This window comes from Myotis yumanensis, unplaced genomic scaffold (genome assembly GCF_028538775.1).
Source record: "Myotis yumanensis isolate MYYU_CA2020_CCGP unplaced genomic scaffold, mMyoYum1.0.hap1 SCAF_1, whole genome shotgun sequence".
NCBI lineage: Eukaryota > Metazoa > Chordata > Mammalia > Chiroptera > Vespertilionidae > Myotis > Myotis yumanensis.
Window position 1 is genome coordinate 12980809 of NW_027223752.1, and position 16040 is coordinate 12996848.

The 16040-nt window shown below is 47.0% G+C and overlaps 1 protein-coding gene across 2 annotated transcripts in view; it reads right to left on the reverse strand.

Annotated features, from left to right (window-relative positions):
- Positions 1 to 4567: 4567 nt before the first annotated feature.
- Positions 4568 to 16040, reverse strand: part of LOC139009832 (actin-histidine N-methyltransferase) — a 61152-nt gene continuing 49679 nt past the window's right edge. Inside the window, exons 9-13 of one of the 2 annotated variants that reach the window (XM_070413955.1) lie at positions 12425 to 12499; positions 11275 to 11441; positions 10358 to 10443; positions 7159 to 7319; positions 4568 to 5914 (exon numbers count right to left, since the gene is read on the reverse strand). In XM_070413955.1, the coding sequence (XP_070270056.1) occupies positions 5462 to 5914; positions 7159 to 7319; positions 10358 to 10443; positions 11275 to 11441; positions 12425 to 12499 (942 nt within the window). In that variant the 3' untranslated portion in view covers positions 4568 to 5461. Of the gene's footprint in view, positions 5915 to 7158; positions 7320 to 10357; positions 10444 to 11274; positions 11442 to 12424; positions 12500 to 16040 lie in introns of those variants that run through there. The other variant, XR_011471450.1, reaches the window with a different exon arrangement.

Sequence of the window (16040 nt, forward strand, 5' to 3'; positions counted from 1 at the left end):
GCAGGAGTGTCCAGGCACCTGCACTGTAGAGCTTGGCCTAAACCCCGCCCAGTAACCTCCCTGGTATCTCACACGGAAGAACCTGAGTTTTTAGAGCATTACACACACACACACACACACACACACACACACGTCCATGTATACATATGTACCTCTGTGTGTACATGTTTATATGTACAAAACAGATGCATGATACACCCACGAGTATGCCAGGACCCAGGCCAAGGAAAGTGGCTCATGGGAGTAAGAGGGTACTGGAGGCTGTTAATCGGTCTGAGCTGATGTGCAATGTGGAGTTAGCAACCTCAAGCCCACAGATCCTGCTACAAGCTCTGTAAGCACAGCCTTCTTTGCCTTTTATCAGTTCCTAAGGGAAGCGGCAATGGTGATGTCTGTGCTTAAAGGAGCTGCAAACATAGCGCTTTTCCAGCTAAAGCTTCTACTTAGTGCAGCGGTTCTCAATCTGTGGGTCGAGACCCCTTTGGTGGTCAAACGACCTTTTCACAGGGGTCGCCTAAGCCCATCTGCATATCAAATATTTACATTACGATTTATAACAGTAGCAACATTACAGTTATGAAGTGTGGAGCACAGTTACAGTGTTTTGGCCAGGTTCAAACCTCGAACTAATGAAAGGACAGGGTCCTCTCATTGCCACGTGCAAGTCCCAGCTGGAGGGCAGGGCCCACCCAGCACAATCATAACCAACGGCTGTGGCAGTAAGCTTGAACCTATGGTCCAAAAACATAGCCCCACGTGCCTTGTGCTAGAGTTCAGGTGCATGTAATTGAGTGAGGTTGGAACTCACGAGAATGCTGTAAACAACGTGATCACGCCCCTACTTTGCCTCGTGGCATCTGCTATAAAGTAAAGACACAGCTTGTGGGCGCTGTCGTTGTTTCCTCATCTGGGAGGCAGCGTCCTACCGAGACCCAGCTGTTATTCTCTTGTCTGTCTTTTCCTTAATCCTTTCATCCCCCCCCCCCCCCACTCAGTTTACCTTTGGCCGCAACAATGAAGTAGCAATGAAAATAATTTTATTGTTGGGTCACAACATGAGGAACTGTATTTAAAGGGCCAGAAGGTTGAGAACCACTGACTTAGTGGGTGGACTTCCGGTGCTGTCCTCCCGCACCTGCCGGCACTGTGGCATGCAGATCCAGTGTCCTGCAGGATTTCTCCCAGAGGCCTGCCCTTCCTGACCCTCCCGTACACACAGGGCCATTCCCTGCCCCCACTCCACGGCTCACAAATGACCCCAAACACCCAGCTGCTGCCTCCTCTGGTGCCCCCTCTCCCCGAGTGCCACAGCGCCTGGTGTGGCATGCTCCACTCGGGTATGGTATGTGTCCGAACGGCTGCCTCACCAGCAAGGGCTCCTTAGGAATCTGTGAAATGCCCACAGGTCCTGGCAGCGCACCAAGAACACAATGTTGGAGTCCGGGCCTGAAGTGCCTACGTGGATGGGCAGGTTCGGGCTGCCTGCCTGCAGAGTGGCGGGGGAGGGGATTTTGTTCCCCACCCCCGGCCTCACTAAGATTTTCTGCCTCCCGGGAGCTGCTCAGCCGGAGAGACCGTCGCAGCTACCATTTACTGGATGCTCAGCGGGCAGGCACGGAGCCGGAAGCTCTTACACGCATTACCTCATCTGGTCCTCCTGGTCCCTGGGGACCAGAGGGAGGAAGCGCAGACCCTCAAGGACTGTCCCAGGTCCCACGGCCAGGAGAGAGCAGGGCAGTCTGAACGTGCACTCAGCCAGTGGACTGCTTCCGTCCCCTGTAAAATGATGAATAAAACAAAGTGTGCGGCCACTTAGAATATCCCCATTTTAGAATACTCAGCTGCCCCCTCTTGACGGCCAGCGGCCTGTCCATGTCCATGTCCAAGCGGCCAGTACGTCCCCCACAATCTGCTCGTACTCACTGGCTGAGATCTGCCCTCTCACATCCTGAGGAGGCTCCACCCCTCCTTCATGCGACAGTTCTTCAAATACAGGGCGACAGGACTGGGTCCTGGGCTTCCTCCCTCTGGCCCAGGCACACTAGGACCTGCACTACAGCTTCATCTAAATAACAAATCCACGAGTGCATTTAAATACAATTCGAGTACCTCAAATTCAATTTACACACAGAATTTTAGGAATATATTAGATGAGGTGCTGCTGATTAAAATAGGGTGACCTTTAATGAGGTTATCGGATTCTATTCCAGACCCACCTGAAACTGACATTTAACTAAAAGGGAGCCAAATCCTTGGGTCAGGTTATGGGCTATATCAGCCGTGGGCAAACTACGGCCCGCGGGCCGGATCCGGCCCGTTTGAAATGAATAAAACTAAAAAAAAAAAAAGACCGTACCCTTTTATGTAATGATGTTTACTTTGAATTTATATTAGTTCACACAAACACTCCATCCATGCTTTTGTTCGGGCCCTCCGGTCCAGTTTAAGAACCCATTGTGGCCCTCGAGTCAAAAAGTTTGCCCACCCCTGGGCTATACCCTACTAAACACATTCATTTTCCAGATCAATAATATGAACATAGTACAATATATGCCATAAAAAGTGTCTCACCATAGCCAGCACCCCCAAACCACCACCACGTAATCCCCAACTTTCTTTGCCGTCAATACAGTGCTGTTCTGGTTCTGACCTCAAGTCCCAGGTGCTTTCTTTGGATTGGTTTTTCTTTTTTTAAATCTCTCACTCTAATATGTACCAGTGCATATGAACCACCCCAAAAACAGCATGTAGTGGTGATTTAGAGAAAAAGCAATTCCCTCATTTTTAAGTGATGGTTTAATTTGGCAGAACCACAGGTACTGGGAACCTGAGAATATTGTCACTGTCTCAACCCATCTCTCAAAAATAAATAAATGATAGATCGGTCCTGTAGTGAGCATGTCCTAGAAGTCATGGGGAAAGCACCCCTCATCTGCCAGCGGGTGTTCTCATGAGCGCCCTTCTTACATCATGAACTCGGGGACTGTCCTCCGCGGGGAGCCTAACATAGAACCACTCTTTGGCCCCATAACCTTAGTAAACAGACCCTGTGGACAGGGAATGCATGAGCAGTACAGTCTCCAAATTTTGTAAGTGGGGACTTTTGATCATTTAGTACATGCTTCCATCTCACAAGTAAATGAAGACAGAGGCCCGGGGTGGACAGGGCAACACCCTGATGGTGCTGAGGACTTGATGTAACCCGACTCCGCCCGGGGATCTTTCAGCTCCATCCAAACTCGAATCTTTTCTAGGGGATATTTTCAAAACTATCCCATCTCGTGGTGCTGTTTTAAGTCTGAACTGTGTATGTTTTTTCAAAGGACACGCGTGACATTAGACTTGAAAACTTCCACTCCAATGAGCAAATGATCTACAAATTAATCATGGAGTTCCAGCCACTGAACGTGGCTGCCAGAGCAGGCTCCTGGAGGCCACAGCAGCCCTTGGAAGTCAGTATTTAGCCTCAGACTATTTCTCACTTCGGGAAAGGACCCGGGTACATGTACATAATGGAATACTACTCAGCCACAAAAAAGGATGAAATAGCCTTTTTGCCACAACATGGATGGACCGAGAACATAATGCTAAGTGCAATAAGTCAGAAAAAAGTAAGAACCATACGATTTCACTCATATGTGGGAGATAAAACGAAAACTCATGAACACAAACAGCAGTGTGGTGGTTGCCAGGGGGGAGGAGGTGGGGAAGAAGGGAGTCCTAATATAAGGTGACAGGAGATGTGACTGGGTGGTGGGCACACGGCGCAATATACAGATCTTATAACATAGAAACCCACACTTGACACCTATATGGTTGACCAATGTCACCCCAATCAATTCAAAAATATTTTTAAAAGAGGGCCACGGCACAAGGTGAGAGGGGAGTTGGCACCATAGACGTCCTCCCACGGATAAGTTCAAACTGCATACAGACCAACAAGGAAGGGAAGGTAGAGGCATCACACAGAGTTGCCAACCTCACTCAGAGCGGAAAGCTGCCAACCAGGCGCCGCAGCAGGGAGCTGACCCGCGCAGCTCCGGAAGCGGGTGCACAGCAGGGAGCTGACCCCCGCAGCTCCGGAAGCGGGTGCACAGCAGAACGTAGCAGTGTCTCTGCAGCGTCTTCTTGAGGGAGAAGGGCTGAGACCACCCTGAGACGACCTGTAAGCAGCGATGTTCACCAAGGCAGCATCCTCAAATCACGTGATGGCTTAAAGGAACATCAGAGTTGATGTGAAATTTATAGTTAAGCCTGCCATCTGAAAACTGGCGATTTTCTAGGGATGGATGCGTCCATTCCCCACCCGGACGCCATCCCCAGCCTTTACTTCCCTTACAACTTAGCGTCCTCTTTGTGTTCCTGCCTCTCAGGCCCTCTGTCCGGAGCACCTGGCAGCTGGTAAGGCTGGGCACAGGCCTCCATCATCTCTGAACCCCCCAGCAAGCACTGCATGGCACTGCACTGCTCGGCTTAAATCCCTGCCTGGTGGGTTGCAGGGTGGTTTGCATAAAAGCTCGATTCAAAGAGCCTGTCCCACTCCAAAGAAAAGGAATAGACAAATATATTAATCACATTTTCCTTTTAATAAGGCTTTTTACTCAAAAGTGTAGCTTTGAAAATCTCTAGCTTGTTGTGAAAACCAGAAGCGCCAGGAAGCCACCTCACTCTGAACCTGGTCGCAGAAAACAGCCGCTGGGTTTGCAAACTCCGCTCCCAACACTGGAAATCAAATGCATCACTTTAAGCGCAGGGCCAACATTTGAAACTAGGAATGATGCATGTCCTACGTTGATTCAAGGAGAAAGGACACATTCTTAATACAGTAAACAAAACACAAAAAGTAAACAAATCTTTAGAAATCACTAGGTGTGTGTATAATTATATAATTAGGGTTATCGTCAACATTTAAAACTATTAAAAATAAGGTTGACACCTTACCTCTCCTTTTGGTAATGGAGTGTTAAATTTTTAGGGGAAAAAAAAGATTCTGCAGACAAGTTTCCAAACCTCAAGCCCGTTCTCGGCTGTACAACTGCACCCCCTTCCCACACGGAGCCCCCAGCCCCCACCACGTCCCGTTTGGCAGGAGGCAGAGCAGGCCTCATTCTGGCTGTCATGATGACAGGCCCACAAAAGCACAGCTGAGAGAGGAGCTAATTCTTCCCCAGGAAGAAAATACTTTGCCCACAATGGCTCTGCACAATCTTCCACGGCACCTCTCTTCCCCCTTCGCTGTCATGGTTTGATAACTTGTTTTGCCTAAAAGCAAGATGGCAATCTTAATCAAAAAGGGAAGCTAGATTTTTTAAATAACTTAAAAAATTATTTTTATATAAAGCAGCAAAAACACTTTCCTCTCTGCAGAAAAGAAAAAAACACAACAAAAACGTGAAACCAGGGACCACAGCGATGTCAGGGGGCTGTCCATAAATCGGAACGAGCTCCAGGCAGAGCACCCTCAGAGCTGCTCGCCGACTCCCTCGGTGCTCTCTGAAGGTTCTTTGGCATCGTCAGTCACTCTTTTCCTTTCCTCTGGGTCTAAACTTTCCTTTTCTAACCTGGTCCCGTTGGGAATAGAGTTTTGGCCACTGATGAGCCCGTTTTCCGCAGCCTTTGCTCGGCTGACAACCTCAGAGAGGGTGAGGGCCTCCTGCACGCCAGCCTCCTCCTCCAGGCTGCGCAGGACCAGGGGCAGCCTCGAGTCCGCCCCGCCGCCCTCCAGCAGCCCTGGGTTACTCTCCTCGTACTTGGGCAGCGGCGCCCCCTCCTCCATTTGCTTGCGGTAAAACTCCCGGTTGGCAGCTGCACTCTTCACTGCCTTTTCCAAAATCTCTTTTTCACCCAAGCGCAACTTGATGGCCATTTTCGCACGAACAGAAAGGTCGTGGTTTTTCAAGAAGGACTTGTCTTCCTAGGAAATGAAAAAGAGCACAATTAATCGCCAAGAAGTTTAAAGCAGCAAAACTACAGAGATAGAATGCAGATCAGCTGCTGCTGGGGGTGGGGGGCATGAGGGATATTTTGGGGGTGACACAGGTTTTAGGACTTGACTGTGGGGGTGGCTGCATGACAGTATGCTCACATCATAATGTACACTTCAGCAGTGTGACTGTGCTGTGTGTTAACTATCTGTATATATAAGAGGCTAATATGCTAAGTGTACAACCATCTGACTGGTTGCTATGATGCGTACTGACCACCAGGGGGCAGACACTCAATGCAGGAGCTGCTGAGCTGCAGTGACTTGGCAGTGGCGGTTCTCGGGTGACGCACCCCAAAACCAGAAGAGGGAGCCTGATTCTTTGTGGGATTTAGTGATTCCACCTTCGGCCGTGGGTTATGTTGTTGCTGGGGCATTGTCAGCCCGAATCTGGTTTACTGCACACTTGCGTTTGCGTTCCATACCCTGTACAACAGTAACTTTGCAGAGTGCCCTCTCACACTCCAGGACCCTGTGGGGGATGTTAGACAGCCAGTTTCAGCCCGATCCCCACAGGCCAGGCTGAGGGACCCGACCTGCCGGAGGGACCCCACTCATTCCACAGATGCCCTTAGAGCCACGGTGACACCCCAGGTTCAGCCGGCCAGGGAGGGACCGCTGGAGGTTGGCTCCAGGGCATGTCTGGCCCATCTTGCCCAGTCCCGCCCAGCCAGCCACCTTCTAATTAATTTCCTTTCAACATGCACAAATCCATGCACCGAGTCACTAGTGCCTCAGTAAAGCAGTCATAAAACAAAAAAGAGGGGCCTAACTCAAATGGTGCTTTAACACACGGGACAGAAAACCTCACTTCCGTTTAAAAGGTTTTCTGTCTGGTCTTGTGCAGGAATGGACCCAGGGCTTGGCCCTTGGCTGAATGGATGAATAGGTGAATGAGTGAATGAGAAGCACTTCGAGTTAGTACCTCAATGACCAACTCAAAAGCACAGATGAGAGCTTTTAGCTGTTGTATCATGTGAAGTAGAAATCACAGAGAAGTATCAAACCATGTAAACATGGTCTTCTAATCGACAATGCCTCAGTATGATCCTTTTAGTAAGTGTAAACGTGTTAAATAGGAAAAAAGAATTATAGCCATTTACATGTAGGAAGGAGTCTCTTATTAAGCATCTTTTAAACGTGACAAAGCTCAAATCCTCACTCAGTCAAGTTACCTCACTGGTTGTCTTGTATGTTTTTAAAAGAAGCGAGGCTCGATCTTCAAGAAATGTCCAGAGTTTGACCTCGTTGTCCCAGCTCACAGGATACTCAGAGTTACCCAAGGTGAAGATTTTGTCGATAGCATTATCTCCTAGCAAATGGTCCTTCAGTTCTTCTACAAGAAGTACAAACAGCCATCTGTTAGCAGAAGCAGCACTCCTCATTTAAACAAGCAATCCACCTTACAAACAGCTTCTCCAAACATGTCGCTTTCCTGCCACTCATCAGCCAGGCCTTTCTAGACTCACCAGAGTGAGTGGGAGCTGAGTGTTGGGCAGGAAAACAAAGGGAGGGCTTCCAGCTGGGTCCACAGGAAGCCTCCATCTTCATGGTGTTTCTGAGGGACACTGAGAGCTTTAGGCAGTCTTATGAGATACTTTTAAAAGACAACCTACAGCGGCATTTGGACAACACCCTTCCTACAAGCCATGAGCTCCGTCACACCAACCGGGTCAAAAAGACATTTAAATGAACAATGTAAAGAGTGAAAACAAACAACAGCAGAACACTTGGCGAGCCTTCTAAATTGTATCTGATCAGGGCTATTCCAATAGTTGACCTGGCAACGCTATTTAGCCCAACTTACAACAAGTAAGCCACAACTGAGAAAAACAAGAAAATGGGCTAGAAAAAGCTAGTTAATGAAAAACGTGCGGATGTCCACTTGTCAGGAATTTAACAATTACAAATAAACGCAAGTGAACATCTCAATTTCCTTCAACTATATTTAAGAGGAAAGGACTCAGCAACTGCTCTGAGCAGCTTCTCTCTTGGCACATTATCTTCAAAAGACCAAAACACGCTGTCCTATTCATGCTCAAGAAACCCACCAGCTCCTTATGCAATTATAAGACAGGATCTCTTTCAGAGCAAAATGCCCCACAGCTGTCACTGTTTACAATTCAAATGCAAGGACTTCTGTTGCCAGCAAACCAAACTTTTATCAGTATTAGAGTAATTCCAAGGATACATCAATTGTCTTGACATGACAAACTGTCTATGACTAAAGAGAAATGAAAAAAAAATCATATCCAATCTAAAATGATTCAAGTAGTTCCCCTTTTTAAACAAGACAGATGTTAATCTAATGTTCAAAAAAGAAATTCTTTAAGTCACCTTTATCAGTAAAAGATTGAGAACACTTGGGTTGTTAGATTTTTGATCCTTCAGTTTATATTCTTTTATAAAGTAATGAAAAGTTTTAAAATGTTCCCTTAGTGGCTGTTTTTGGAAGCCCCCAATACTGAGGTTACTGTTTTTGTGTTTGTCCGTGACCAGCCGTGCTACACCTCTGTGCGGGCGAGCTGAGGAGCTCGGCCTTCTCTCTCCGCCCCTTCCGTTTGAACAGTGAGACTGCACTCATTCCGAATTACTGGAGGGATGAAACCCACCCGAGGGGAAAAGAGGCAGTCACCAGGAGAGGGGTCGCGAACACTCAGGAAATGAACCCAAGGCTCATGCAGTGGGCTGCCTTCCCGGGCTTTCCTCTGTTAACAGATGCTGGAGCCAGCCCTGTCCTCAGGGGGTTCCTCAGCTTCACCTGCCACTACGGGAGAGAGCATCTGGTCACCTGAGGTGGCTGGCGCCCTTGCTCCTTAGCCTGGCTCCTCCAGGCCCTGGGGGACTAGAACCTCTTCTGTGGATTATGTCATTTGCAAACCAACAGCAGCCATGTGGGATGCCTGGGTGCGGGCTCTGGAATTAGCTGAGTCAGGGTCATCACCTGCTGGCAGAGTGGCCAAGTCCCCCGTCCTCTGTGAACTGGTATCTCTACATTAGGCCTGTGGGAACCCCTATCTCTCACCAGGTGACAGCGATTAACATAAAGTATGTGGCACACTTAGTGTCGCTCAGGGCACGCAGTGGGTCATCATGGCCATCGCGTCTTCATTATAAATGCCTTCAGTATATAAACTGTGACACTGAACTCTGCACCCCTATATTACATGCAAGAAAAGCCCACAGTTAACCCTTACTCCGTTCATTAAACAGAACTGATGAACCCCTACCTAAGCACAAGGTTACCCCAAGTTCTCATCTGAGTGAGGGTGAGGCTACAGCACCATGGCTGCGTGAGAGGGACAAGTGCCATCCAGCGCCTTGGCGGGTCCTGCAGTTGGTGTCTAAATGGCCTCTCTGTGTTGGGACTAAGTGTCCTCTCCCTCCATCCTGGAGAAGGCCTGGGCCAGGCAGCACTTCTCCGGGACCCAGACATGAAGTCAGGGAGCTAGGGATGGGCGAGCCCAGTGGTGTCCCCTCCATGGCCTAATGCCCTTCCCCAGCGCTCAGGAAGCTGTGGGCAGGACACTCACTTGTCTGTTCAATTAGACGGCCACTAGCTCACTCGCTCCCTCTCACTCCCTCCCTCCTACCGCTGTTTGGCACACACGGGATTTAAGGAAGTTGACAAGAACAGCCAATACACACAATTAAAAATGAAGCCTCAACACCCAAGTATGTACAGCAGTTTCAGATTAAAAAAAAGGAAAAAAAAACCAACCACCACAGTAAGTCAAGTCTCAGTAAGAAACCCCAAAAGACTGTTTTAAGCAAACACTAAACAGATTCTCAATACATATATTTAACTCTTTCTGTGACTGAGGATGGGGGTGGAGGTAAGCACATTTTGTGACTGAAGTAGATTGTTTGCGGCGGTATTTACTCTAACCCGACGCCCAGAATTAAAAGGCTTGCTGGTGACTTCAGATCAGAACCCAGAGCTGGTTAGCAAAGAAAGCCCTGTGGCCCACGTAGGCCACTGCTGCCCAGTGACGTCAGAGTGGCCTAAGCGCTAACCGCTCTGGGGAACAGAGAGCAGTGCACAGCGAGGGAAACAGCACTGCCATCCTGGGCAAGCACGTCAACGACTCCCATTTCCAAATGTAACTTTCACACAGCTAACAATCCAAGATGCTTTAAGTTTTCTTCCAACAAGGTAGAAATTATTTATGACAAATGAATATTGACAACACATCAAGGATTTAATAAAACATTTACAGAGTAAAGTAGAACTTCTTTCTCCATTGTTGCTATCCTACCTCCTGCCAAAAGGTACTTTAGTTTTCAGCAATTTTATCTTTAATCTGAACCCCAATGCTTTACACTTTCATGAGTTTTTAGACAAGTGAACATTTTCTTCCTGAAAGGATTTACCTTCGGTCATGCAGAATACTCGGAGAAAAGCCAGCAGCTGGGCAGAGATGGGCGGCTCCGTAAAGTGCAAGGCGAACACGCTGGACCTGACAAAACAGGAAGACCAGTCACCTGCTTGCTCCCAGAGAAGCCCCTTAAGCTGCAATCCCCGTGCCGTCCTCAGGAGCGTGGAGCTGGCATGAGTCAGTCCAGCTCCTCACCTCAACTATGAAAGCCCCTTGCACAGGGGAGGTCGCTGACCGACGAAGACGGCGTAGCCGTCTCTGCTGGCAATTCTTACAATCTAACAGCCTAACCGCAGGTTGCATACAACACACCAAGAGAATTAAGCATACCTGTGGTTCCTAAAAAATGTTAACAATAATTTATGTTGAGTTCACATTTTAATCATGAATCAAATATTGACAAGTTCAATGAAAAAAAGCCTGGATAATCCATTTTCATTAAGAATGGTTCCTCCGTTCCCCAGAGAACTAATGAATCATAATTCTTGTCCTCTTTATCATTTTGGACCTCAAATGCACTAAAATCTTAAAGAATTTAAGTAGAAATTCTTGAAATCACTGAGGATCATGACTTCATTACAGAAACTAATGGTGGCAAAGAATTAAATGAAACAAAATGATCCAGGTCATTAACCTTTTCAAGGTGAAAGACATTAATGATACCAAAGCAGTTATTTAACTTAATGAGGATTTCAGGCCACAGGCCCTGGAACTGCCTGTGAGTGCTCCCAGTGACACCATTATGTTTATCGGAGACACTGGGAAGCCACGAGGCATCTCCATGGTGAAAACTTGCTGTGTAATAGGGATACAGGGATTAAGGCAAACTGTAGAGAAGTTCTGTTAACACACATTATGCAGCAGTAAACATTTCAAGCAGCACAGGAAAGAGCTGACCAGTTTTCTACGTACGTGGGGATGCCAGCGCGGGCCAACACCTCAGCCTTCATCGCGTAGAGCCTGTCACTTTTACTCACTCCAAGCTTTATTTTCACTCTGTCGTGTGAATTATTGTCAAAGAAAAAACCACTGTGGATCACAAACTCTGCATTTGACCGAGTGCCATAAAAAATGTAAATCTGAGATGCAGTAAAGAAAAAAATAAAGGGACATAAAAGAAACTTAACATCCATTCTTAACACAGAGCAGGGCAAAGGATCAGTTCTCGTACACTTAACATGACTGTACACTAAGGCAACGAGGTAACTGCACTGACTCGGCCCCTACACTGTACACCACCTGTGCTAGGGGGAGGCTGCAGCAAGAGGTGCAATTTCCCCAACTTCCCAAACTGTCAGGGAGGCCAGGGCCTTCCTCACAATCCTGTTCCCCCGGGGAAAGTAGGACTGTCACTTCACCAATGCCGTCTACAATTCACCACGCTCCTCCCCTGCTTTCAGTACAAGACTCACTCTAATGGAGTGAGCTTAAAGTGATGTCTGCCAGTAATTCCGATAGCAATTCTGACCTAGCAGGAGGGTCTATTCAGGTTTCTGCAAAGAGCAGATCAGTACTTTGTTGGACAAATAGTCTCATTTTGTCTCAAATGGAACGTCAATGGTCTACACCAGTCCTGGGTTTTTTTGTACTATCTGCTTGGTCATAAGACCAGTAGACAGAATGAAGTTATTTGCAGGTGCCTATTCTCAAACGTACTGAAAGGTGTAATCCTGCCCACATTATTAGATAAAAATTCACAGATTCAAGAACAAAGATTTTGTACTTCCAGGTTCCTCTATGTTTTTACCACTTAAATAGCCTCCTTTTAAAGGTTCTAGTCAACAGAAAAAGAAATAAAAACAATGAAGTTTATAAACTGAAAAATTTGTTCTACTGTCATAACACCAAGTTTGTTTTCAGTTGACAACTTTACAAATATTAGGTCAACTGTGCAAATAATTTCATTTAAATCTTGTTGTTGTGGATGTAAAGGTCTGATGCAAAGCACAATGTGTTTACAACAGCTCCCAAACAATCCTCAGGAGAAGTCCCCTGTTTTCCTGCCTGACACAGAATGAGCTCAGTGCCCACTGGGCCGCCCCCACTCCGCAGCCGGGCCTACCTGCTCTCCAGCCCGGAAGTCCTGCAGAGCCACACATTCACAGCGGTCGTCCTCCAGGTTGTACCCAGTGGTGATCTGGGGGGACAACAAGGGTCTCTCACTCAGGAGGGTCTTTTTTGGGCAAGTAGAGAATAAAAGCTCCCCACAGGTAATCAAAAGGGTGCACTGTACATGCTTTATAAAACTGAGCAAACAACTCCATGGTTGTTTTAAATTAATACCATTTATACCAAAAATTCTTATGAAAGATTTTGTACCTGAAAGACGTACTCTTAGGAAAATATATTCTATAGATTATCACTTGGTCTCAAAAACAAAAACAAAAACAGGTAAACCATTTATTACAAAGTTCCTGCCTTGGAGCCCCACCCCCAGGGGCAATGCTGTGGATTTAGGAGCTCATGAGAAATCCATTGACTTGCAAATACTGTCTCTATCTAATGTCTGGCTTTTATGAAACTGAAGTGGGTTTTCCATAGAGAAAGAATAAGGGAAAAAGAAAAGCTCCATTTCTAACTTATGGGCATAATTTACTCTGAAATTAGAGAAATTAAAATGTTCAGATAAGCACAGGAGAAACAACTTAGTTGTACCCTATTCACTTTCTGCTGAGAGCTACCTTGTGAGAGTTTCTAAGCCCATTACAAATAAATACCAAATCCGCATCTCCCCTTAACCCCTGGGAGGGGGGGTCAGGCAACGCCAAGGTCTAGGCCAAGCATGTCAAACTGCGACCAGCAGGCCGCATGCCAACAAGGCCGTGCGTTTGACATGCTTGGTCTAGCCACTCAAGTCATAAAGAACTCTGCCCACCTCAGGGGGCGGCATTTTGTTTTCTAATTTTCTTTGGAGTATTTCCTCGTGGGTCAGGCCCCTGCATGACTGAGGGCCTGGCCTGGTTTTGTTTGCAAAACCTTCCAAGTGGCCCCCAATTCCAGGCCTGTCCTCCGCAGCCCAAGCAACAGCACAGTGATGCCCTCCAGTCTAAAGCTTTCAGTACTCCACTCTGCCTGTGGAGAACATTCAAACACTCGAGCAAGGCCAGCTTGCGAGGAGCCCCAGGCCTCCCTTCAGCCTCCTACATGCCACTGACCTGCCACACCGGCCAACCTTGTGCTGGGAATGACCCTCTGCTCCAGTTCCTCCCGAGACCCACCCAGCCTCCTTCTGCACGCCCAGAGCCCCGGTGCTGAAGCCCCGTCACCCACAGCAGGCATTTATCTGCGTGCTGGCCCAGCCAGGCAGAGCGGGAGCTCCCCTTCACCTGTGTCTGGGGGCTCAGCACGCTGTACCTAATACCTGACACTGCCTTTGAAAATCCTTCCTTGACACACAAACCCCAGGCAGAAGAACAGGGCCTTCTTAGGAGTCTGTCCCTCCCCCACCCCCAGTCTCCTAGACTGTCTGCAAAGGCTCATTAATTACTTTTGAACTCTTCATTTTGCCCTTAGAGAACCAAAATTCAAGGCAAACAAGTGCTACTTGCTAATAAAGGTACCAACAGTTTGAGTCCAAAATATAAACACCTTGAGTCTAGGGAACAGTATTCTGGGATCAAAGGCCATGTGACACTCACTGTTAAACTCAACATCCCCGAAGCAATGGGTATTTAACCAGTATCTAGAAATCCTTCACAATGCTGCAAGACCAACAGGAAACAGGGAAGCCATGAGAAATAAACGAAGCCAGGTAGTCTGGCATAAGAGCTCCATGAAGTTCCTACCCAACATTGAAATCACTTTTCTGACCCCAAACATGACTTTGATAATAAGGTATGGGATAGGAACTGCCCATCAACTCCAGCCCTGAAGGTCTGGAACTCAACAGTGTGGGCACGCATGGATGCCACGGGGTATGAAGAGACAGGAAGGCAGTCAGTGGAAGCAGGAGGGACAGGGGAAGGGGAACATGGAAGTAGGGAAGGCCAACAATACGTAAAAATGAACAGGCAGAAATACAGAAGACAACAGGACAGGAAGGGAGGCTTATGGAAGGGGTGGTGAGATGATCTTGTGTGGGGTGCTTGGGACGGCCTCACTTGAGGAGTGCTGTGAGGAGTCCTGGAGACATCCCAGGACAGTGGTACAGGCAGAGGGAACAGCAGGTGCAAAGGCCCTGAGGTGGGCACGTGCCGGTGTCTGAGAAACCACAGGGCACTGGGCCTGTGTGTTGGGGGGGTGTAGTGGGGACAGATTGAGTGGGGTGCCTTCTCTGCTACTGGGAAAAGCTGGGCTTTTATTGGAAGACTCATGTGAATCTAAATGTTTTAGATTTTTCAATAGTCAAACAGAAAGACCCTGAAAAAGAGCCTCCCTCAATTCTGCGTGAGTTTCAAGGCTCCTGCACCCTCACTGCAGTCACACAATTCAAATGTCAGGGCCAATTACTCCAACGCAGTACCCACTGGAGCTCACACAGTGGCCTACGCACCACACAGGTGTGCTTCTCTGTAAATTCAACAATCTCCAGACAGGAAGCCTGGTGCTTCATGAATTCTGAACAAGTCATTCTGAACTTAAAGACATATTATTTCTTACAGCTTAATACAACGTCTCATACACTTGTTGAATTTGTTTCTGCGAGTGGCCAGAGTCAGTTTACGTTCACCAGAGCCTGTGGCTGAGAGATCTGACCAGCCTTCGCCTCCTTCTGCTTCCCATGCTCCTTACTGGCACAGACTTGATCTTCCACTGCTCCCGTGAGCAGGTTTGGAGACATTGCTGGAAGCACACAGCGTTGCTGGGTTACAAATTTCTGTCTATTCCCTCAATGATAGTCAGAACAGACAGACACCAACTGTCAGGATCGACACACACAAAAGAATATCTACTGTCTGAAAAGCCAGCCTTAACTTCAAGTACCTTTTAAAAAGAGATTAACTGCTAATACATAGCATACACAATTCTGCAGTGTTAAAATAGATTCTTCAATTCTACCAGACGAAATTTCCCACCAGGGTGTACAATTACAATGGGAACAGCTCCACAAGGTTAACCGTAGGAAAGTACTAACATGGTGGGTAAACCTTCTGAAGGTGAACAGTGTTTTTGCCAGGGTTGTGGCGAGTTAAAGACGGTATTTAGAAAAAATACAGCATGAATAGTTGTCATCAATTCATTATTTTTGTTTTGAGATAATCTATCTTTTTTCTTTACTTTTAGAGGAAAAAGTGAATAGTTAATCCCGTTTACATGAAAGCAACATAAACACCAGTGTGTATGGGAGTGTGTAAGAGTTCACATGGCAGTGAAGGTTGGGAGATGCACAGGAAGCCCTCACCAGTGACCTGGGAGGCCCCAGGCAGGGGCCCTGCAGCTGGGTAGGGCCACATTCACAGCACAAGCTTCTGGACTGTTTAACTGGTTTTGTGTGTTTACAATAAAGTGTACTTTTAAAATTTTAGATACAAAAAAAATAAACCGTAATGATCAATCAAGTTCAGGAACCAATGATCTAATCAAAAAAAAAGAAAAAGAAAAAGAAAGAAAAATACTATAGTCAAATATTAAAAGCTATTTGAAAATATTAAAACTTCAGTCTTATGATCAGTTTAAAACAGCTCTGAAGGGAAAGTAAATACAGAACAAAGAATGTAAAATATTATTCATTAATGAAA